At 41.7% G+C, this 25,895-nt stretch overlaps 1 protein-coding gene across 1 annotated transcript; it reads right to left on the reverse strand.

Moving 5' to 3' along the window:
- Positions 1–4,299: 4,299 nt before the first annotated feature.
- Positions 4,300–25,895, reverse strand: NAE1 (NEDD8 activating enzyme E1 subunit 1). The gene is made up of 20 exons (XM_075281953.1): positions 25,815–25,895; positions 24,777–24,880; positions 22,873–22,933; positions 20,622–20,652; positions 20,316–20,387; positions 16,895–16,974; positions 16,471–16,580; positions 15,535–15,644; positions 14,255–14,317; positions 14,117–14,180; positions 13,340–13,431; positions 12,781–12,840; positions 10,002–10,135; positions 8,887–8,962; positions 8,716–8,755; positions 7,718–7,804; positions 7,099–7,191; positions 5,761–5,875; positions 4,623–4,672; positions 4,300–4,492 (listed from the first exon to the last, which is right to left on the reverse strand). Exons 1-20 carry the CDS (start codon positions 25,862–25,864, stop codon positions 4,383–4,385), a joined length of 1,602 nt encoding a protein of 533 aa, XP_075138054.1. The 5' UTR covers positions 25,865–25,895; the 3' UTR covers positions 4,300–4,382.

The raw sequence follows: 25,895 nt of genomic DNA on the forward strand, positions 1-25,895 counted from the left end.
TTGGTATATCACAGTGTAGAGGTAACATACAGCAGGCTGAGCATGGTATATAGGATTGTGACATTGGTATATCACAGTGTAGAGGTAACATACAGCAGGCTGAGCATGGTATATAGGATTGTGACATTGGTATATCACAGTGTAGAGGTAACATACAGCAGGCTGAGCATGGTATATAGGATTGTGACATTGGTATATCACAGTGTAGAGGTAACATACAGCAGGCTGAGCATGGTATATAGGATTGTGACATTGGTATACCACAGTGTAGAGGTAACATACAGCAGGCTGAGCATGGTATATAGGATTGTGACATTGGTATATCACAGTGTAGAGGTGACATACAGCAGGCTGAGCATGGTATATAGGATTGTGACATTGGTATACCACAGTGTAGAGGTGACATACAGCAGGCTGAGCATGGTATATAGGATTGTGAGACTGGTATACCACAGTGTAGAGGTGACATACAGCAGGCTGAGCATGGTATATAGGATTGTGACATTGGTATACCACAGTGTAGAGGTGACATACAGCAGGCTGAGCATGGTATATAGGATTGTGACATTGGTATACCACAGTGTAGAGGTGACATACAGCAGGCTGAGCATGGTATATAGGATTGTGACATTGGTATACCACAGTGTAGAGGTGACATACAGCAGGCTGAGCATGGTATATAGGATTGTGACATTGGTATACCACAGTGTAGAGGTGACATACAGCAGGCTGAGCATGGTATATAGGATTGTGACATTGGTATACCACAGTGTAGAGGTAACATACAGCAGGCTGAGCATGGTATATAGGATTGTGACATTGGTATATCACAGTGTAGAGGTAACATACAGCAGGCTGAGCATGGTATATAGGATTGTGAGACTGGTATACCACAGTGTAGAGGTAACATACAGCAGGCTGAGCATGGTATATAGGATTGTGAGACTGGTATACCACAGTGTAGAGGTAACATACAGCAGGCTGAGCATGGTATATAGGATTGTGAGACTGGTATACCACAGTGTAGAGGTAACATACAGCAGGCTGAGCATGGTATATAGGATTGTGACATTGGTATACCACAGTGTAGAGGTAACATACAGCAGGCTGAGCATGGTATATAGGATTGTGAGACTGGTATATCACAGTGTAGAGGTAACATACAGCAGGCTGAGCATGGTATATAGGATTGTGAGACTGGTATACCACAGTGTAGAGGTAACATACAGCAGGCTGAGCATGGTATATAGGATTGTGAGACTGGTATATCACAGTGTAGAGGTAACATACAGCAGGCTGAGCATGGTATATAGGATTGTGAGACTGGTATACCACAGTGTAGAGGTAACATACAGCAGGCTGAGCATGGTATATAGGATTGTGAGACTGGTATACCACAGTGTAGAGGTAACATACAGCAGGCTGAGCATGGTATATAGGATTGTGACATTGGTATACCACAGTGTAGAGGTAACATACAGCAGGCTGAGCATGGTATATAGGATTGTGAGACTGGTATATCACAGTGTAGAGGTAACATACAGCAGGCTGAGCATGGTATATAGGATTGTGAGACTGGTATACCACAGTGTAGAGGTAACATACAGCAGGCTGAGCATGGTATATAGGATTGTGAGACTGGTATATCACAGTGTAGAGGTAACATACAGCAGGCTGAGCATGGTATATAGGATTGTGAGACTGGTATACCACAGTGTAGAGGTAACATACAGCAGGCTGAGCATGGTATATAGGATTGTGAGACTGGTATATCACAGTGTAGAGGTAACATACAGCAGGCTGAGCATGGTATATAGGATTGTGAGACTGGTATACAGCAGTGAGGTCAGTATACATACGAGTGGGCTACAGGAAGGTGAGGCAATCAGAGCTGTGACTGGTTGCTATGCAACTACCAGTGAGTTCTTCTTGGCAGGTACAGAGTGTCTTCAGTATAGACCCCACTAAAGGCCTGGAAGCTGTGATCTTACTGACTGTCATGGACAAATCCACCAGAGTTTTTTCTGCTGTAGTTTTTCAGACATGGTGGTAGAAGGTCTCTCTACCTCTGCCTATTCCTGCAGGGAGAAATGGAGAATGGAAAAGTGCAGCTCTCCCATATCTTTAATCCATCTATTTATGTTCTACCAATCTAGTACAGTTTACTGCTTACTACTGTGTACAGAGTGTGTACAGAGTATAAACACTGCATAGAACATCCATCACAGGCATGTGCCAGAAATAAGTGGCTATTCCAATGTGCATTGGATTGTGCAAAATCAGTAAAGGGGCAACTCTGAGAATATGTTCTGACTTCTGGTTCTTGTAAGACGTTCTTGTGCAAATCACACATTGTCTTACAGAGGTGGCAGCATTTCGACAGGTGTAGCGGAATGACGATCCTATGCTGGTGTATTTCTTCAAGTTTTTTGTTTGTGCAATGAAAATTTTCCAATATTTTTTGCATCAAGTTCTCACAGTTTTCCAGATCTCTGCTTGGATCCCAAGCTGGCAGCATACTGGTGCACTTGGAAAGAGTTGTACTAGATCACATTGCCATTTGTTTACAAGGTTGGTAGTGTAGAGGTGAATGGGGGTGTATATTCAATAGCAGAGACACTTTCGAGCTTCAAGGAATCATAAGGAAAGATATCCATATTCATATCCAAATCAGGAGGCCCCTATACACATAAGGTGACTGTGTAAACCCTTCAAAATTGGAGTGTTCGATCAATAAATATCAAGCGTGTATGGTCAATACTTTTCACAGTATACTGGTCTAGGCTCAAAATAACATCCAGTGAGCCATTTACACTCGCTCCTATGCTTACGTTGCCTGGTCAATATAAAACCTAGTACAACAAAAAGGTGGCATACATAGCAAATAATGAGATCTGAATGTATGGATAGTGAAATTGAATCGGTCGTAATACTCCACATTTTGTCTGCACCACTGCAGCCTCTACCTAGCTTGTGAGCTCTGCTGCCTACTTGCCATATGCAGCAGACAAGCTGGGGCTCACCTGGAGAGTAGGTTGGAGAGATGAGTGTATTTGTCACAGACAGAAAAGCGCTATAGATTTTTGTGAACTTCTAATAGTCGAAAATCGACAAGAATTTCTTTTCACTGCTGGACCTTGGGGTGTCCATATAACAGATATTTACCGTATTTTTCGGACTATAAGACGCACTTTTTTTCCCCAAAATTTTTGGGGAAAAGAAGGGTGCATCTTATAGTCTGAATGTGCCTGGCCTGGCACCCGCCGTAATAGAGAGGCGGATGCCGGGGAGGGATAGACGCCTGGGCCTGAGACATCGCTACGATCCTCTGCCCTGCCTGAAGCCAGCAGCGGGAGGAGTGATGCTATTCTGCTCCTCCGTCCCCCCGCCGCTGGCTTCAGGCAGGGCAGAGGATCGTAGCGATGTCTCAGGCCCCGGCGTCTATCCCTCCCCGGCATCCGCCTCTCTAGTACAGCGGATGCCGGGTCTGCAGTCTGTCAGCGGCCTCTTCTCCCCCGGGGCCGGTCCCCACCGGCCCCGTACCTGTAAAGTTGCAGGCCGGCTCCTGCGCGGCGATATCGCAGGAGCCGACCTGTCCGGGTGACAGCCGGGAGCCTAATGAGGCTCCCCGGCCTGTCACTGCTGTATTAGTATTGCGGCTGGTCTCTATGACCAGCCGTAATACTAATAGACAGAATGTCCCATAGACGGCAATACACTTGTATTGCCGTCTATGGGACTTGCAATCAAGTGACCGCAGGTTCAAGGCCCGGGGGTGGGGGAATAAAATAGTAAAAAAAAAACAAAAAAAAACTTTAAAAATATGAAAAATAAAAGTTCTAAATCACCTCCTGTCCCTAGAATATATATATAAAAGTAGAAAATCATATGTCATAAACCACCGGGTTTTTTTTCAATACAAGGTGATCTAAGCAATAGATATTCCCCAAAATGGTATAACTAAAAAGTACTTCTGGCCCCGCAAAAAAACCCCACTCTATGCATCCCCGTACAGCTGCAGGGTCACCTGTCAATGTGGCCTTGCAGCTGTTGCAAAACTACAACTCCCATTATATTAAATATTTTACCATTTTTTTTCCCCTATTTTCCTCCTCTAAAACCTAGGTGCGTCTTATAGTCCGAAAAATACGGTAACTGTACACGTTCTTGGATAATTGTTTGATGTGAATGCGAAGGAGATGGTTCAGCCGCACAGGTCTGGCACATTCTCAAGCAAAGGACATTCACTGCTGAAGCAATAAAAATAATACTCACAATGGTTTATATGGAGAATTTTTATTGAAGAGAATTGTTTATTGAAACAATTCTAACTTGGAAAGACCTAACAATGCTAATATACAGGTAATAATGGAACAGACAGTCTACAACTGGAAGGTGGCAGAGGTTTGTAACATGGCGTTGTAAATAAAGCTGTTATTAAATATGACAAACTGTTTAGTTATTATTTTGATGGCTTCTTGTGCAGCAGCGCCTGAAATAAAAAATAGAAGAGAAACAATAATTCACTATACTTACATATTTAAAATGCATAGGTGTATTGATGCATGATAATTATATATCTATATAAACATAAACAGTCATGTGCACAAATGTTGTAATACCTCCTAAGAAGGAAGCAATGGTGTGAGGTTCAGCAGCTCCATATCGACAGCTAGAAGACAAAGAAGTTGTAAATGGTTAACACTATGCTACCAACAGTCAACTTCTGACCTACATCCTGCAAGACAGTTGTCCAGACCAATCTCATCACTCTCCAAGCACAAAGAACCTGAGTGTCTGTTTAGCCAGAGGGACTCCATCTATAGCTAAATTTAGCCTGTTCATCCATGCAGTTCGCTTTTAAGTGACTCTGCTGAAAACACTACAGCGAAAATAATATAGCATTGTTACGTGCTGGTCTGATACAGTCAAAGGGTCAAATGTCTAAAGAATAGGCCTACGTCACATAACCATGGTTTCCAACCTTCCATTTGATAAACAAGGACACTTTCATGTATACAGTTCTGATTCGTGATTTGATAGATATAGAAAAGCTGAATTTGTCACTGAATAGATAATACACAATGGGGGAGATTTAGCAAGCACAATGTGCCATAATTCCGGTGTAATAACATGCTATGAACCACATTTATCAAGTACTTTAGAGACATTAAACTGGGGTCAACTGGAGGAGGATATTAAACCGTGGGGGTAGCTTGAGGAAGACATATCTGCCTCTAGTTGCCCTCAGTTTAATGTCCCCCTCCAACTACCCCCGCTGTTTCATGTCCCCTTCAGCTGCCCCAGTTTAATTTCCCCTCTAGTTCCCCCATTTTAAACTGGGGCATCAGGAGAGGGACTTAATACTGTCGGACATTTGGAGAGGAACATTATAATGTGGAGACATATAATGTACAGGTGTAGGAGGATTATACTTTGTGGGGGCACATGGAAAAATGATTGAGAATGGGCGGAGTCAGCGTAGAAGTGGGTGGAGGTAACTTTTCCGCGGCACGCATAGCCCTCTAGAACCGTTTCAATTTCTCATATGGCCCCATGGGAAAATTAATTGCCCACCCTTGGTCTAGTCTAATTTGCACTGCCAAAAACAATACTGGTAAATGTACCCCCTTTTTCAATAAATGCTCCTTCTTTACAGGCAGCACTGCTGAAAAGGACTCCCATACACAGCATCATACCGGTAGAATAAGAAATGCTAAGGAAGAAAAGGAAGAAGCACAACAAACACAAATCACTTACAACTCCTGTATATAGTCGTCTTTCACACTGAGTGATAATCCGTACTCCTGGAGAAAGCCATTCAGACAGGTCTTTAGTTTCCCAAAATCACCATCTACCTGGTAGTTATAGACACCTGCAAAAGAGACACCAGTCTGTATTTTTAGCCATTACATCTTAAAGAAGTTCAGGAACAGACATTAGAGTATTCTGGGTGAATAGTGCAGATCAAATGCACTGAGCACTGTGAAATCCTCAGATCGCTACAGCAAAGAAGCTTGTGAATCTTGGAAAAAGCTATTCTAATTTATTTCCTGGCAGATCTGTTTGCCCCCATGGTTAGCCCATTATAGTCACAGGACACCACAACCCCACCCAAAATAAGCTACTTTATTCCAGCTATTGATTACTGATCCAAATGTCATTATTATCTCTCCTTAGACAAAACTCTCATTTTATAGGGGTTGTTATTCTTTTGTACTGTAAAAGCCCGAAAGCAAAGCAGCCCCCAGAACTTTAAAAGAAACAGTCATCAGATTTGGGCCATTTCACCAGCAGGAGTGCTAAACCTGGTAAACTCATGATTGGGTGTGCCAATGTGATGTCTTGGCAAACAAGAACCTAAACAAGGCCGTCATTGTCCACTTATTAAATCCTGACTCTGGAAAGGACCTCATAGGCTGTCTGTCAGTGCTTATGCATATTACCATAATACACAACAGTACATTAGTATTGCAATGTATTATAACAACAATCAAAAGATCACATTGTCTAGTGTCCAATTTCCTTCTTAAAATGCATTTTGTCAGAAATGCTGCTTTTTGTTTACCTGGCCTTCAAAAAAGAAAAGAAGGCATAAAAGTGGGAAAAAAGTCAGAGATACCCCAGAAAGGCATAGCTTGCCCTACAAAAAACAAGCCCTCAGCTAGTTCCAATAAAGAAAAAAAAAATGTCTTACCTGTAGTTTTCCTTGGGTCTGAAGACAGCACATACATATATTCCAGTCTGTGCTGCATGAGTGGTTCTATCACCCATACAATACATTGCAATACTAATGTACTGCAATATATTGTAACATCTATTGACTTCTTTTGCAGGCTTCTATGTCAGCCTGTAATAGAAGCACAGCAATGATGGGCCTGGGCACCTTCAACAAACTCGCGGCTGGCGAGGTAATGGATCATTACTTCCTGCTGGGGATGGCAATCTGAGACAACATGGCAGTGGCCACGTATCATTGGACTTCAGATGCCTTTGTCACATTTGCATACAAAAGAGATAGGACCACCAATTTAATGCGAGCCGTTTTGTTAAATCCATTTCATAAATTTTTTATAAAACTGTCTGAAGAGACTTTACCTGGATATCTTCCATGCTGTTTATAGAACCTATCCACAGCCCTCAGCATCAAATAGAAGACAATTTCATTGTCTGGATTCTCCATAAAGGAAACTGGAAGAAAACAATAGTGTCTTAGCAGATATAAAGGTAAGTTATTCCCACAATCCCTGTCTGTACACAATGATCGCAGATTATTTAGCGATATTGTTCCTTTAAATACAATAAGTGATGCAATAATAGCAGGCTCAACAAGGATAAACAGAGTTAAAGTCCAGGTTTTATGCAGTTTTTGAAGTCAAAACTAGAATTGGATTGATAAAAAGAAATCTGTTCTTCATAAGAGCACACCTATTAGGATGCACCTAGCTTTGGCTTCAAAAACTGCAAAAAAAAAACCAAAACCAAAAAAACCTGAAAAAACATGACTACATTTACGTTTGCAAAGTGCTGCGGAATATGTTGGCAATATACAAGTTAAATAATAATACACCAGTCCATGGGTTGTGTACAATATTGCAACTTATTTCTATTTAAATGAATAGGGCTGAGCTGCAATATCACAAGTTGGCAGGTGTGATGTTAGTTCTGGAGTAAAACATCCATTCTTCTCCTATCATGTTGTTCTTAGCCTTCTTACCAATATCATCCTTTTTAGCAGTGTCTATCCCATATTCTTCAGCTAAAGATCTGCATCGGACTAGTCGAAGGAAAGCACAATTTCTGCCTGAAAAGTAAAGTCTCTCATGTAATTCAACAGACTCACAATTTAAGAGCGCAAACTTGGGCTAGATTCACACTTGCGTTGAGCTTTCTGTCGTTTGGGTCCACCAGGAAATCCGAATGACGGAGAACCTGTCCACTAAAACAGCGGTCACCTGCAGTCGCATAGACTATAATGGGGTCCACCAGGTGTCCGTCACCTTTTTTTTATACTGAAACATGCAGAATGAAAAATCCTCCATGCAGGACTTTTTTCTCTGCGGATTTTCGGCAGAATCTATGGTGGACTCTGACACAGATGTGAACATAGCCTTAATATTAGTGGATTGAAGATTCTAGATAACGCATAGTAAAGATTTAGTCTCCACATCAGCCTTACAAGTTGGAATATAAAAAGCAGAATATATTGAACTATGACATTTGTAGTCAACACATAATGAGCTATTCTATTAACCCCTATCTTGCTGATCAGTGGGGGTAATTTACTCAAAGGGACCACCAGAGCTGAATCTCCAGCAATCAGACCCTTATCTATCCTGCAGAAAGATGATAAGTTTGTATTGCAGGACAACACTTTTAAAGAGGATTTCATCATGAAAACAGGTAATATGTTTTTAACACCTATAATGTCACGTCCTGTTTAAGCAATTGAAATAAAGAAGAAAATAAATAAAAGGGCGATATTCCAGTCACTTTATTAAGACTGGTACAAAAGCATGATACAACTATATCAGCATAGTCCAAAAACATAATATACAGTAAAAATACTGTACGCTATTAAAATAAACAGCGCCATCTGTTGGTCATTGTGTGCATTAAATTATACGCTATGACTATGTTATTAAAAAACAAAAATATTTATTGATCACATCACAGACGAGGCAAATAATCTTAAGAAATATGATAAAAACTTACAGAAAAGACGGATATCTTTTTCGGATATGCTTTCCGGGGGCTGCAAAGAAAATTTAATAATACTATGTTACTAAAAGTTATTATGTAGCAAACAAAAAAAATAATATGAAGTCTCGGTGAACCCTAAAACAACCATAAAAAAGGAAAAATCTTACTACATTAGAGACTTACCCTGCCAATGGACTGTAGAAGTTTAGAAACATAGTTTTCCACAGTAGCTGCATCACTCTTTGCTTTCTCTCGATACCTGTAAGTCAACAGTAAGCACTGGTTCATTTTCTAGAAGGTCTGTGTTATCCGAGATTACTCTGCAGGGATCAGCCATCATGAATATGTTGTCCTCACTCTTCCCCAAAAACAAATGTCAAGAGAAAGAAGGACTGGTCATGCAGAATTTTAGCATGCCCAATCCTACGTCTTCACAGTAGATAAGCCACCATCACAAGAGCCTGGCAGATGGTGGTTTATTCACCTTCAGTGTGCATGTGTATAGTAATGTCAGCAAGAAGAATTATTAGTAGTAAAACAAGTGTTTAGCTGACAGCTTTTAAAGGTATATGGGCTTTTTAGCCCACAGTTGTACTTCAAGGTACACTTTATAAAAACTCCAACGCTTACATGGCTGACAAAAGAGAACAATAAGAAATTAAATAAGATTAATGTTTGGTTTGAAGTCTCTGTCAACTTCCTAATATTGTACTAGACCTTCAGGCTAATCTTCTAGTTGGAGATAGGAGTCTTGGTATACACCTATATATGGAAGTTACTGGGTAATGTATTTTGACTTGTAGTTTTAGTTTAAGACAGCAAAACTCTGAAACACTGAAATGCCCTTATATTCAATGTGTAGCCAATAAGTAACCTCTATATCCCATAATAAGGATACATAGTAAACATCCCCCAATAGAAGTCCATGGAATCTAAAAATACAAACCTACAATAAAACTTCATAAAGCTCTGTATTCTCCTTACAGAAGACATTCTAGTCTGCATTGCTTTCTAAAGGGAGAATTCAGAATGAGATTTTATTGACATTGAAATCTGTGATTTTTTTTTCTTATTTGTTAGGGACAAATACAATAATCATGTTTGGGCTGATTTCTTTCTGATGGTAGTGGTCTTGGCCTTACACACAGCGGCCACTCTAAGGTAGCAAAGCTGCAACATAAGAAAATGATAGACAAAGCTACAATACATGCAAATGATGACACAGGGACAGTAAATAGTTTTAGGCATCATTTTACAAAATACAGAACATTAGCTGAAAATAATGTTAAGAAACTCACACATTCTGCAGTTTAATGAACTTATCAGAGTCTGCGATCATATCTGGAATGGTTCCTCGTAGGGGTAGATTCCCCTTCCCTTCAGATGAAGTAAACTCCTTAACAGCTCGAGCCAAAATCCAAAAGTCAGAAGACTGGAAATAAAGAGAAAGGAATTCATGGTAAGCCTGAAAGGTGATAAATTTTAAACATGTTCATATTCTATTTTTTTTTTAATTTTTTTTTTAAAGCCCTCATCTTTGTATCTGCACTTTCTTAAAAGTACAGTAACAATTGAAAGAAATTGTGCCTCCACAGAATTTACATTTTATATGAAAAATTGGATTTTTAACTTACTGCAAAATCTATTTCTCAATAATATCATTAGGGTATTCATATAGGTAATCACCATGGTTATAGGCCCAGGTCCATAGACACTGGGCTAATCAGTTTTATACGGACAGCAGTAGGAGAGTAAAAAGATGAAATAAAAAGACAAACTAGCATATTTTAATCTCAGGGTGAACAATTTAAGAACAGCAGCATCGATGCAAGAGACAAAAAGGGCGGAATCCGTGTTCCCTAGTGAATCCAACAAGAAAGTGATTTTTGGTAAGTACAAAAGTCTAATTTTCTTATTAACATCATTGTGGAACGCAGTACCATGGGACATTCTAAAGTCCTACAGGGTGGGAGGAGAGTGCACTATGCGACAAGAGTACAGTGTGACTGGTTACAGGGCCAAATGATCCAAACTGACAATAGGAGAAGACAAGTACAGACCTGTCAGGGTCGAGTGAGTGTGGACACTGAGGCCTTGGAGACATTGAGTCAGGTGCCTATATACTAAGAGGTACCAACTGTGAGAGAGGAACATCAATCACAGGATACCCCTGATAGAAAATGACCATCTGGAAATCGAAGCTGTGCAGGAATTCAAGTAGAGTTAGGAAAAGTAGTGACAAAGGGCTCTGGTATGTCCAGGTGGACAAACCGCTCAGGCACAAAAGAAATGCTCCCTGGAATAAGGGGGAGAGGAGGAAGATGGCATCAGTTAACAAATCAGAGGTCACCTTTAGAAGAAGAATCATTGTGACATATTTTCTCTAAAGAAGACTACCTTTGAAAGAAAGGAAGTACCTCTTGAAGAGGACAACAAGGCAGCTTGCCCAACAAGGTGTCCAGTGTACACTGTGCAGATGAATGTGAAGACTACTAGGAGGGCCAGCAATGCCTACTGGATCAAGGCCAGGGTCCATAAGATGCCATGACAGAGAAACACAAGGGACTTATTCCCAGTAGAAGGATGACCCTCTTGAGAGAGAAGGCCAGATATGCAAAAGGAAAGAGATGGTCGAAAAACAGGCCTAAGGGATCCAACCCAACACACCTACAGGAAGGAGGATTCCATGTGAAAAACGCCCCCATAAGATGGTCACCAGAACCAGCAGAATAGGCATTTTCCCATCAACATATGGAAGCATCACAGACTGGAACGCCAATATGAAAGAATAGTCTCACAGAGACCTAACAGAGAGGCTACAGTTAGGTCAATAAGGACTATACATGGGTAAACCCATTTAATGTGTTGGCTGTATACCTTCTGCCTTGACTCACCCCACCAGGGGGTGCTGGACAAGAAAGAAGGGGAAGAAGCAACAGGAGAATGCTCTACATGAGAATACCTGACGTGAAAGAAGGTTGCAGTTCAGTACACGGCAAAAGTCCAGTTCTGCAAACTGCACTCAAACCAGACCGGAGGTCTCAAGGAAACCGTTGGAAGGAGGGGCAGACTCATAAATTAAATGCCTCCTGGTTGGAGTGGATCGCGGCACCATTGGACGCAAGTGGAGGTGGAATGCTCAGGAGCAGGAAAAAGCTAAACTGCTAAAAGGAGAGAGCATGACATCCCAAACCTCGCTGTCTGGAACTCACTGCCCTCCTAGTGGCTGAAATTCTTCTCAGAAAAAATTCCAGGAGATAGTATTTGAACCTTGGTTGGAGGGATAATGGTGAGGTTGAAAACCTGCAGTTTTTTAAAATTTAGGCGAGAATAGCAACCCTTTATTACCAGGTAGTGGACAGAATAGCATCAGAAAGCACTCCCTCACCCAAGAGACCATGAAAACCTTCCCAGGGGAGGGGAAAGAGCAACCAGAGACATAAGCGGATAAAAAAAACACATGCAAGAGGAACCAGCCCTTTGTATCTTCAAGATCATCTCCAGGAATAGCACTGTTATGTGGTCTTCCCTGACTGTGTCCAATGCAATGGAACAAATTCTCTTCCCTCTCTGGGAAATACAGCATCTAAGAGAGTGTGGCACCATTTATTCTTTCCTACAGAGGAAACAAGCCTCTCCTCTCTCTATTCACTGAGTAAAGAGAGCCCAGCTCCTACTCCCTCCACTCAATTGATTTTCTGGGTAACTAAGGATAGAACTTCTCTAGTAACAGAGAGTGAACATCAAATTAGCTAGAAGGAAGGCACCTAGAGCAGAAACTTTAGAGAGGTTTTTCAGGCAGAAAACAGCAACATTTTAAATAAAGTGCATTACATATTGGTCCAGAATCACATACTCTATTAAAGAAACACTAAGGTATATGAAAAGTTAGTGACCAATTTGTGTTGGATTATCATATATGCTGGATTATTGCAAGTTCATAAAAAGATATATAAATATTTCTACTAAGAGAAAGACAACTTTCAGGCAGTTCTGCATTAAAACAGGTTACACAAAACATAACTTTCTCAGATTTTATCTACACTGTTCTTAGTTTGATGTGCCCTTGGATTTCACCTGTTGAGTGATGTTTGTACACTGCTCATCATTAAAAATTTCTTCAATGTTGCTGGGGACCTGAGAAAAATAAAAGCAAAGAATAAGACATCCAAATCAGACAAGGAAAATAATAAAAGGGCGCCAAAATGTTAAGTGTAATGGGTTGGCACACCTGTGGACAAATTACGCTTGGCCAAATGCTTGGCTGTCCAAGAGGAAAGTATTAAATGCTGCTCTGCTCATTTTTTGTTTCTTGAGCAGGCTGTACAGTGCACATATCTCATTTTGATATTGTGGATCCCTCCAACAAACAAGGTAAATGTGGAGTTAAGGGGTCCTGCTACCGGTAGCAACTAATTAAAGAGGTATTCCTGAACTAAGGTGTATCCAAAGTCTATGATGTAAATGCTTGATAAGTGCAGAACCCTTATCTATTGAAACTTCCATCCATCAGACACTGATGACATATCCTATCAGATTTGGAACTCTGCTCAAAGCAATGAGCATATATCACTGGTCATTCTTGATAATACAGAGCATGAAACGGCAGAATATTTTACTGGACATGAATACATACCTTTGTTGTATTTAGTGCAGTATTAACATTCCTCACAGCTTCCTCAAAGTTCTCCTCATCTTCAGGGACTCCATTTTCATTCCTCAGGATGCCTGCGATACCGGATCATGAAGTTAAAGCCCTATTTGGTTTTATTCATAAGTCCATTTTAAGCTAAGGTGATGTGGCAACTTTGCCCACAACTCCCGTTGCACAATGTTGCATAGTGCCACCAAGGATCACTTGGTGGCACTATGACTCCTTTGTTAATGTAAGTAAATGGATTTGCACTGTGTCCCCAAGGGTGCTGCCATTCCACTTCATCTTCATAGTCAGACCTGTAGCTGAAGCTAACTGAAGTGTTTAACCCAATATACTGATTTATCTATCTTGCCCAATACAGCTAAATTTCTCTCCTCATTGTTTACAACTGGTTGCCTAGTTTACAGACCTACTCACAGACCGGGATACTGACTCCTGGCCATCTATATTCTCTTCTCTCATTCTCACTGCATACTTCTTCCAGGTTTCAACCAATTATAAGGATAGATAAGTTTCTATAGTAGAGTCTTGGTTCTCTGTGTATGTAAATCCAGAGAACTAAGATTTAGCAGGAATTCCAAGCTGGAATGAGCTGAAAACCAGGAAGTGGAGAGGAAAGGAGAGAGAAGGGCAGCGGAAATCCTAAGACAAATCCTGACAGAATCCCTTTAAAAAAAAACAACAACTTTCAATCTAATACCACTCTTACATGCAGGGACAGTCTATGCAAGAGGAGCCATGGTTAAAAAAACATACCTTGTCGGATGAGTTCTCGAAAAGCTTCTTTTTCTTTGTAACTCTTTGGCGTTTGTCCTGTGTTCTAAAAGAAAAGTAAGGTGTTCAGGAGAAAGTGAGGACATTGGGAATCCTGCAGAAACCCGCCCAGAATCTTACCTCTCTACGCCATTTCTCTAAGTACTTGGCCACAACAATAATCCATGGCGTGTGACTGTGATCCTAAACGTGGAATAAAGGTAGCAATAAATTCATTGTATAGATAATGCAGCAAACAGATCCTTCACATTATATAAATTCATATGAAGAGCTCAACGGAAAAATGGCCTAAGTCCAAAAATCAATATTGTGAGAAAAACGAAATTTAAAGTTTTAGCCTAAAGCAAACGGGCATTATTGTGGAATATATCTATCCAATGTAATCAGCTAATGAACACCGTTAATCCTAATCATAAATTGTATTATTTATTAAAAAAATTGCAGCTTCATGTATAAATATTATTTATTTAATATTATTAATTAATTACTACTATTATTAAACGATGAAGAATAATAATTACCTGCCTCCCTTTTCGGCGCTAAATATGTGCAAAAGTCGATTTAGAGCCTTTTAAACAATAAGACAAAGTTTTTACACTAATATAAACAACAGACCGGAAGTCACGATTTCAATGAAAAAATGACCAACGAGAGTGAAGTAAGTAAGTTTGTATTGGACTTAGGCCATTATTCCATTGAATGTAAATTCTTCTGCATTAAAATATATGGACTTAGGTCATTAATCCTAGGTACCTTGTAAACCCAATGCATAGAACGAGGTACAAAGAAGCTTTCTAGGTAATAATTTGAAATATGACAAAATGTGGACTTAGGCCATTTTTCCGTTGAGCTCTTCATATCATTATTAAATATTCTGGATTATCAGACAATTTGGCATCCATCACATCTACTGATGGTAAAATAAAAATCTTCCCCTTTAGGGCTTATTTTCTAAATACAAAACCTACTAGTAACCAGGTGATTGCTGCAAATTCACTAAAGTCATTGTTACTGCCAAAGGAAGCTGTGTGTACAGTATCGTCTCTCCATGTCAATAGGAGATCACAACTGAACGGAAACTTTAATAACATGGAATGTAATATATGGATATTTACAGATGAAACGAATGTAGATCCAGCATACACCAGGTGATGAATCAATAAAACTCAACTTTTAATTTCAATCCATAAAAACAATCTTCAGATCCACAGGGAATGAGAGCGGATACAGAGTATAACAGAGCAGCTACGCGTTTCAGAACATTGTTCCTTCCTCATGGCATGAGGAAGGAACAATGTTCCGAAGGTCCACCTGTTTCCGTGCATCCAAGCGATGTAGCCGAAATGAAAGGGTGAGCTGGATATTTTCAATTATCATTAATATATGGATATGCCCAATACCTTTCTCTCCATACGATCCAGGTTGTATAACTGGAGATGTTCGCGGAGCTCAGTGAAGGGCTGGTCCAGCCTCAGATCCTCCAACGCATTATCTGGATGAGATTCTATAACTGAAAAATCAAAGAAAAGAAATAAATCTCTATCAGTTAAATGTCCTTCCTAAGTTGTTTTGTGTGGATTCTTAAGGGGACTGCCCAGTTAAAAATAATTCCATTGCAAATGACATCAATTTGCACTCCTCTGTTGAGTTTTCTGCAGACCAGGTAACCATATGGATTTGGCTGCCTGTGAGAGAGGGTGTTCTTTACTGCCCAATGATGATGTGGAGTGCCCCCCCAGTACTCGTCTATGGACGAGTACTATCAGGAGGGGAGGGAGGCGTTCCTCACCGCTCTCACAGTACAGCGCAACAGGCGCTACTGTGAGGAAGGGCGTTCCTGACTGACTGTCAGAAACTCCCTTCTGACGGTGAAGAGCTACGGTACCGGCACCGATAGCTCTTCAGCGGGGGCACAGAACGGCAAAGTCAATAGTGCGCTGAATCCAGCACACTGTCGGGTTTCTAGCGGTGTATTAAACCGCATGTTCCACAGATGGTGAAAGGTCCTTTTTAAATAAAGTAGATTAGAAACATTTAATCTGAAATACATGACTTTGGTTTGAGAACCTTAATATTATATTCAACAGAGGTATGGTGCTCTACTCAGGTCACAAATGCTGAATTATACTCGCCAATGACAAATTCATACCCAGCTTTCCACAAATCCTAAATAGCATAACATTTTTTGTTAATATACAAAGTTAAATCAGTCACCAAACAGGTAGCCATGACTTAACAGAAGAGAATCTAAATAAAATACCACTTAAATTTATAGCACATGTCAAACTTCATAAAACACCTATACAGATAAATAGATAGAAAGACAGATCTCTTACCAGTATGTTCTCTGACAACTATTCTCATGTAGCCAACAAAACCATATGATCGGCAGATTAAGAGAGGAATATTAGAGCTCCAGAGTGTTTCAGCCAAACGCAACAAAGTGCTGGAAGAGATATTAACTTCAATAAGTTTAGGATCCACATCCCTCATGTTGGGCCTCATTCGCATGTCGCAACACAGACAGCACATAATGTTTGTTTCGTGTGCAGTCCATTGTTTATTTACTTTTGTTTTCTATATAATTCTATGTTTGTTATTATCTTTTGATCCATGAAAATAGATGACATACCAACACCATTCTTTTTTTTTTTTTTTTCATAGACCCAAAGACTTGCAATGCTATAAGTAGATCTACATCAGGGATTAAAAAACAGAAATGCTTCTGTTTAAGGAACTCCAGGAAGTGCTGAGACCTACCTCTCCGACAGCTGAGTGGCAATCACTAAAGTGAACTTGCAAAAGAATGATGGATCATTGTCTAAAACTTGGTCTGGATTCTAAAGAGTAAATAAAATGAAGGAAGTAAAGAATTAAACTGTAATATTATACTGTACAGATCTTATTAACCATGTACATTATAGACTAGACCAGTGAGGCGCCCAATCTGCAACCTAAAACCCACTAAATTATCACAAAGTGCCAACATGGGAATTTAACCTTAATCCTGTGCGGATCCCTGCAATGTTATTATGACCTGTAATAATATCACGTCTGCTATAAAACAAATACTGTGTGATATAAATTGTAAAGGGTCCCCACTCAGTCCAATCTACTCCACAGTGACCCCCACATAGTCCAAATTGCTTCACAGTGGCCACCACATAGTATAATCTGTTCCACAGATGGCTGCTCACAGAGAGGGCTATAAGTGCCACCTCTGGCACCGATGCCATAGATTCGCCATCATGGCACTAGACAAATGGTCTACTATTTAAAGGGATTATTCACATTTTTAAAATCTATGGCTTATCAGGGAGAAATAAAGCTTACCAATACAGTCCGTGCACTAGCTAAGCTAATATTATTATTAATAGATAACCAGCTTCCCCAGAGGCCGGAGGATTACGAGTGCAGTAGGCTGCTGGCAGGGGTGAACCTGCCCCTTTCACCGCCCGAGGCGAAGTGCAGGAAGCTGCCTCCCCCCGGCCGGGGAGGGGGCGGAGCGAGGGCGTGGCTTAGTGGAGGGGTGTGGCTTAGCAGAGGGGGCGGGGCTTAGCACCGTTCACCGGCAGAGAGCAGGCCCGGAGACTGCCTGCGCTCTGCCTGAGCGTGCGGGGAGGCTGCTGGAGCAGCGCTGCTCCAGTGGCCTCCCCAAACCACCGCTCCGTGCTAAGCCAGTCCAGGACAGCTTGTCCTGGACTGGCTTAGGTTAGCAAAAATGCCGCCCTCCCTGAGGCCCTGGCATAGCGCCGCCTGAAGCGCTCGCTTCAGGTCGCCTCATGGGAGGTGCGGCACTGCTGGCTCCCTGTTGGCTCATATAACATCACCAACTCTGATCTTCTCCATAGAGAAGATCAGAGTTGATCATGTGACGAGAGTCGCGGTGTCAACAGGGGAGGCAGGGCAGGGTTCTGGGGGACCTGGTTTCTACTCAGAAATTTATTGAAATAAAATTAAAAAAAACTGCATTTGCACCATTTTTTTTAAAGTTTTCATTTTTGCTTGGTTCACTGAGCACTAAAAGTCTCATGTTCTTTATATTATCAATACCAAATTTATATGTTTTTATTATGTTTTACCGTATTTTTTGGACTATAAGACGCACCTTTAGGTTTTAGAGGAGGAAAATAGGGAAAAAAAATTTTGAAGCAAAAACTGGTAAAATATTTAATATATGGGAGTTGTAGTTTTGCAACAGCTGCAAGGCCACATTGACAGGTGACCCTGCAGCTGTACAGGGATGCATAGAGCGTTTTTTTTTGCGGGGCCAGCTGTACTTTTTAGTTATACCATTTTGGGGGATATCTATTGCTTAGATCACCTTGTATTGAAAAAAAACAGGAGGTGATTTAGAACTTTTATTTATTTCATATTTTTAAAGCTTTTTTTTTTTTTTTTTTTTTTTACTATTTTATTCCCCCCCGGGGGCTTGAACCTGCGGTCACTTGATCGCAAGTCCCATAGACGGCAATACAACTGTATTGCCGTCTATGGGACATTCTGTCTATTAGTATTACGGCTGGTCATAGAGACCAGCCGCAATACTAATATAGCCGTGACAGGCCGGGGAGCCTCATTAGGCTCCCGGCTGTCACCCGAACAGGTCGGCTCCTGCGATATTGCCGCGCAGGAGCCGGCCTGCAACTTTACAGGTACGGGGCCGGTGGGGACCAGCCCCGGGGGAGAAGGGGCCACGGATACTGACCCGGCATCCGCTGTACTAGAGAGGCAGATGCCGGGGAGGGATAGACGCCGGGGCCTGAGACATCGCTACGATCCTCTACACTTTATGAAGCCAGCAGCGGGGGGACGGAGGAGCCCCTGCCGCTGCTGGCTTCATGAAGGTCAGAGGAGCGCAGCGATGTCTCAGGCCCCGGCACCTGTAATGGCGTCTATCACTTGCTGGCTTCCGCCTCTCTATTACAGCGGATGCCAGGCGCCACCTTCAGACTATAAGACGCACCCTTCTTTTCCCCAAAAATTTTGGGGAAAAAAAGTGCGTCTTATAGTCCGAAAAATACGGTATTTCCTCTACAAAAATGAAAATTTGGAAAAAATGGAAAAAAACTAAACAAAACTATTTTAGTCACCATATTCTGACTCCCATAACTTTATGTTTCCATGTATGGAACTGTGTAAAGAATCTTTCTTGTGGGTTAATAATAGGCCATACATTTTTTAAAAATTTTTTTTTATAAATAGGGAGTCTACATCACCAAAATCATCTACATGCAATGTTTTGTGGGGATGTGGGTGATATAATAAACAATGATCATGTTGCAGAAAAAAATCAAGTTGTAATCTGTATGCAAATGAGCTATTCAGTGCAGCCAGGGTTAGTTTCCACCTGCCAGACCACCATTGTTTGCCACCCAGTGCAGACCTCTAACATAAAGTTTGACAGGTCCAACAATGTGGTAACCACAGGCAAAAATGGGTGCTCAGATTGGTGCAACCACATTCCTGGGTAGACTGAACACCCAAGAAAATTCATGCTTTTGTTGCCGAAATGTTCATTATTTCAGAATATGCAAAAGGGCAATATTTGAGCATCAAGGGCAACTTCCTGGCTCCAGACTGCTATTCCCCACACGGATGTAATATGCTAATACAAGAAACACAAGAACACTGGGCTAGGAGAGATTTCAGCATAGCTCCCTAACCCTGTCACTCAAAGGTCATGTTCATGCAGAGTTTTTTTGCAGGCAGATTTTGACGCGGACTACTCCTCAAAATTCATCGCAAAAATGCCTCCCATTAATTTCAATGGGAGTCACTAGCAGTTTTTTTCCGCTAGCGACATGCCCTATCTTCACGTGGATTCTGAGTCAGCCGGGGCGATCGCGGCTCGAGGCACCCTCCTACTTAGGCCCATTCATTCGGGTCTAATCAGGAGTGGCATGCCAATGCACTGCATAGCCGTGTAAAAAAGCCAAGGGGGGGAGGGGGAGGGAATATTGCAGCAGTGTGGGGCATAAGCAGTCTGTAGCAGTGGAGCCCCCTCTGTGCTCCATACTTGTCATTTTCATATTCTGAAATAAATGAATATCTCTGCAACAGAGTAAAAAGCATTACTTTCAGGTGAGCCTAACCTATCTAATTAATATACTTAACCTTGGTGACAGACTCCCTTTAATAGCAGTTACTAAGATGCCCACAGCCCTGGCAGGTGACCAACCTCAGCTATGAAATTGCCTGTGACATCTTCATTTAACTCTTGCAAAAGTTCCATGGAGGTCTGAGCCCGGCTCTGTTATATAAAAAGAAATGAAAAAAGAAATGAAAAAAAAAAAGAAAAAAAAAAAAAGCATAGAATAAAATGTCAGCAATTTATTGTATTTGAAAGATGGTGGAATACAAACTACACAGTGAAACATTACATGTTCCACAGCTTCCTAGGATTTATAGGAGTCCAATAGGATGGTCCTTAAACCACAAGAAGGTCACTATCATCCAGGCGAATGAAACAGAGACTTCAGCTTACCTTTCCAATACTACTTTTGTTGAGGAAAAAGCTGGAGAACAAACAAAACAAAAAACATTAACATCTATATAAATAAATCAAATAATGATATATCACACTACAACTCATACCTAGCAGTTTCAGAATTTCTGCTTTACATTACAGTTATACATAAGACTAAGGCCCCATGTAGCAGGCCTCAGCAAAAAAGCGCCATTGGCCGACAAATGGAAAACCTTGTTAGCTCTGAAACATTTGAACAAAACCTTTTGATGGAAAAGGGCTGAGGGGAAAAGCTGTGGCGGCCTGCAGTGCTTTTCACAGAAAGTCGGCAGAGGTATCCTCTGCGGACTATAGGGTTTCCATTATACCTATGGAAACGCTGGCGGTTACCCTATAGGTATACTTGGCGTTCTGTGATTTCCAAAAGCGCAACAGTTTTGGAAATTGCAACGTATCAGCTGTGCATATTTTTCTGCAGTGTGTGGATGGGATGCAATACAATCCCAACCACTAAGCAAGGACTGTAAAACACTGCATTTCTTTCCCAGGGCCAAACTGCAGCATTTACACCACATGGGGCCCCAGCCTGAAAGGCTTTTCTAGATATCTGCTTATGTTAGAAGGTTCCCCATATTATAGCCACAAGTTGATCACAAGCTATGACCTCCAGCGATTGGCTGCAATCTATGGCATCAAGAGTTTATATCATTATAGCAACACCCAGGGGAAAGGAATAGTATAGAGGTTGTCATGTAATGTATAAACACACTAGATCGTCTACAATGAAAAACGCTTCTTGTAATCCTTTAAATCAAGATATTAAAGGGGTTATCTGGGGAACAAAAATATCTAGTTTTTCTATTAAATAGAGCATTAAATCTCACTTACTAACATATATGCTGCATCCTTGTCGAGTAGAGATGAGCGAGTAGTGTTCGATCGAGTAGGTATTCGATCAAATACTACGTTATTCAAAATATTCATACTCAATCGAATACTACTAGGTATTCACAGTAAATATTCGATTCAGGGCCAGCGTTGATTGGCCAGATGCTATACAGTGTATAGCATTCCGCAAATCAACGCTGATTCTTCAACAGGCTCGTCCTTGCTGGTCAGGAGAGCAGGCTGTTACGAGCAAGTTTACTTTTTCTCATAGGAATGAATAGACCAGCATTGATTGGCCAGTGTACAGCATTCGGCAAATCAACGCTGGTTCTGCCGGAGGCTTGTCTGTGAGGAGGCGGAATCTAAGATCGGACTACATTGTGGTCCGATTTTAGACTCCGCCTCCTCAGATGAGCCTCCGGCAAGACCAGCGATGATTGGCCGAATGCTGTACACTGGCCAATCAACACTGGTCAATTCATTCCTATGAGAAAGAGAGCCAGCTCCCTCATAACAGCAAGCAGCCAGCTCTCCTGACTAGCAAGGACGAACCTGCTGCAGAACTAGCGTTGATTTGCTGCAGGCTTGTCTTTGCTAGTCGGGAGAGCTTGCGGTTACGAGGGAGCCGACTTTTTATCAGCACAACTGCAAGCGCTGTGCAGTTAAAGCACACGGTCCCCATAGACTATAATGGGGTCCGTGCACTTTAACTGCACAGTGCTCCTCCTAAATACTCTCCTCCTGCTACTCGTGGACTTAGTGACTCTCCTTTAGTCGAATAGTGGTTTCCCCTGAAACAAGCATTTTTTCCCCATAGACTATAATGGGATTCGATATTCGATCGAGTAGTCGAAAATTGAGGCTCTACTCGAAACGAATATCGAATCTCGAATATTTCACTGTTCGCTCATCTCTATTGTCGAGCCCATTGTGAGCTTTGTACACTACTACCAGGGGGCTGGAAGTCATGAAATTTTCAGTTTTCCTTCCTGAAGTATCGACTCTTGATCAACCCCACTCTACCCCAAGAACAAGCAGGAAGAGTAAAGTGGGAACGGTCACGTGTTCAAGAGTCAGTGTGTCAGGACACCTGGGAAAAAGGCACAAACCTGCAGTACATACATATACAACAATCACGTGATGAGATCAGCGCCATATATAGAATAACTGATCCAAGATGTTTTAGGTACATTAAGTTGTTATCATTGTTGTCTTGCATGTATGTTCTCCACATGTTTGCATAGCTTGCCTCCAAGTACCCATTAACTCCCACACCCATCCTCCCCTCCCATCTCCCAATTTTCGACAAGCACTGAGAATCCAGACTGGCTTCAGACAAGACTCAAATAAAATAAACTTATTTTACAAAAGTAGAACTTACTTGTTACCGACATCCTCTCCACTGACCACGTTACCGTCCACAATTGTGAATGAGCCAATACCTGCAAAGGAGAGGAATCTGGGTCAGACAGCCATATGTATTAAAGGGGCTCTATCAGCAAAATCATGCTGATGGAGCCCCACATATGCATGAATAGCCTTTAAAAAGGCTATTCAGGCACCGTAAAAGATATATTACACTACCCCCCAGTTTTAAAATAATACCCTAAAACAGAATGTGATAAACTTACCGAACGTGCACGCTGGGCAGGCATTCAGGGTGCGCTGTCTTCTTCATCCACGCCTCTTCTTCCTCCGATGTCCTCGGGTCCCGTCCTCCTCCGGCGCTCGCTCGCGGACACTGATAAAAAAAAATAGCCTGGGCGCATGCGTAGTAGCCGTAGTAGAAGCAGCAGCTACTGCGCATGCGCCCAGGCCATTTTTTTATATCAGTGTCCGTTCGCGAGCGCCGGAGGAGAATGGGACCCGAGGACATCGGAGGAAGAAGAGGCGTGGATGAAGAAGAAGACACACCCTGAATGCCCGCCCAGCGTGCACGATGCGTAAGTAGATCACATTCTTTTTTAGGGTTTTATTTTAAAACGGGGGGTAGTGTAATATAACTTTTACGGTGCCTGAATAGCCTTTTTAAAGGCTATTCACGCATATATGGGGCTCTAGCAGCATGATTTTGCTGATAGAGCCCCTTTAAATGTAACTAAAGTTTTGGACAACTTTTGATTTTATGGCCATTTGTGTCATAAATATATTTAGTAATATCTTTATTAACACATTTTGGCTCCTTACTGTGAAATCCTGAATCTCTTTATTCTTTTCCTTCCTTCTCTATTGAGAGATACAGCTGCTTCTCACTGTATACGGTGTATGGGCTTGTATGTGTAAAGCCGGGCAATAAGGGTGGGGAGGGTCACTTCAAATAGTTATATCTCAAGGATTATAAAAATGTAAGCTTGCAGTTCTACCTGTATTATTTACAGACATATTACCAGTGAAAAACACAGGATTGAGAGAAGTTACATAAAAATATCCCAGTCCTGACTGTATATTCAACAGGTAGACCTGCAGTGGTATATGAAAGATGAGAATCTCTCCAAGTGAGATACAGGTCTCAATGACAAAGCAAGGGAATGAACAAAGAAATACTGGATTTCACAAAAAGGAGACAACATTTGTTAATAAAGTTTATCTTAGAAAAAGTATTAATGACAAAAAATACTGCCAGAAAATAAAAAGTTGTTTCATGAAGACTATTTATTATGGTATCCACCATTTGTCTGACTTTACTGTCAGTCAATAAGCAAAACACGGACAAACAGGACCATTAGTACAGTATGTGATCCGTAATGGCCTGATTCCCGGACCTCACACAGGTCAATGTTCTGGAAGTCAATGCAGTGGACAGGGAACGCGTGCAGACTCTCCTATTCAAGTAATAGTTGCAGAGCACTAGCCCCATCCATTGCTATAGCAGTAGCTTTGGAGAATTCCAGCGCTCACGCTATTACTTGAATAGGAGCAGCCTGACTGTATTCTCTAACCACTACTGGACTTTCCGGCACCCAGACACTGTCGAAACAGTTGATCTATGCAGAGTCTAACTCGGGCCCCTACAGATCATAAAAAAACGATCTGGGGCCAAACAACACCTTTCACTCCATGGTCCTCGGGAAAGAGGAAGAAGACAGTAGGTGAGGGCATATGCTGTTCAGATAATGCTGCAGTGGAAGTAGATACACTGTAGATCGTAGTAGATCGTATATCCACATGCAGATACACTGTAAACACATATCCATACATACAATATATGTATACATTGTACATCACATAAATACATATGTAATTGTATGTTCCTCTCGGCACAGGGAACAGCAGCTGGTCACTTACCTGGTAACACTAAGTTCTTCAGAATCTCTGTGCCAGTGGCTGTGGCATTTACCAGGCAAACATGAGCCAATTCCAGAGCTTCCTGCCCATGGTCACCCCATAACCTGCACACAATAAATACACAATGCAGTCATGTACATTGCTCGAACGTGTATTCTCCCTATTATCACTTGGTACCTGATGCTACAATCGTGCTGCTGCACAGAAGCGAGTTAAGTCCTATATGGCAGCAGCAAATGCATGAATAGTGCCAGCCAAAGAGGTGCCATGAATTCTGCTACTCCATGAACAGCACCAGACACAACGCACTCATACACGGGGACACAATCTGGTTGGCTCCAATAAATGACGCAAGCCAATTGGCAGTCCGTGAATGGCTACACCCAGACACTTTCAGAAATAATGGCAGGTAGAGTGACCCCATAAAAAGTGCCAGCCAGACCTCCCTAAAAGACACCAGTCAGAGCCCTCCTGGGAATGGCGCCAGCCAGGGGCCCTCCAGGAATGACGCCAGCGTGCGCCAACCACAGCACTTCCATTAATTGTGTATCTATATGAAATGGAGCTGGACAGAGAACTTCCATTAGCGACTGTGTCTGGAAAAAGAACCTCCATAATTGGGGCTAGTCGCGGACTACTCCTGATGGACGGATTCTGGGAAACTTTTTCTGATGGAATTCTGGGAATTGTCATTTTTTCCCCGGAGACTCTCAGGTAATCCAAGTAGTGTCAAAGTTAGATAAATAATATGAAACATTTCTGAAAATGACACCGCATCTGCATACTCTGCCAAATATCTATATAGTACTATAGTATAGCTACTATATAGATATATTATAATCTATATAGTAGCAGCCATGATACACCCTATGGATAAGCTGTGCATAGGAACAATACAGGAGGAGGCACAGCCATAGTATGAATGGGGCAGCGAATACACAGTGAGTGCAGCAAGCCCCTGCCTGCACAGGCACTATACACTCCCCACACTGCATCAACCACGATAAACCACCCAGAAAGCATCTACAGTCACTGTACCTGAGCTGCCTGTCATACTTCTGCTCCTTCACCACTGCTCCCTGCGCCATGATTTACCCCGGAAGGAATAGAACACAAAGC

Source organism: Leptodactylus fuscus, chromosome 7 (assembly GCF_031893055.1).
Source record: "Leptodactylus fuscus isolate aLepFus1 chromosome 7, aLepFus1.hap2, whole genome shotgun sequence".
In the NCBI taxonomy this organism is placed as follows: Eukaryota; Metazoa; Chordata; class Amphibia; order Anura; family Leptodactylidae; genus Leptodactylus; species Leptodactylus fuscus.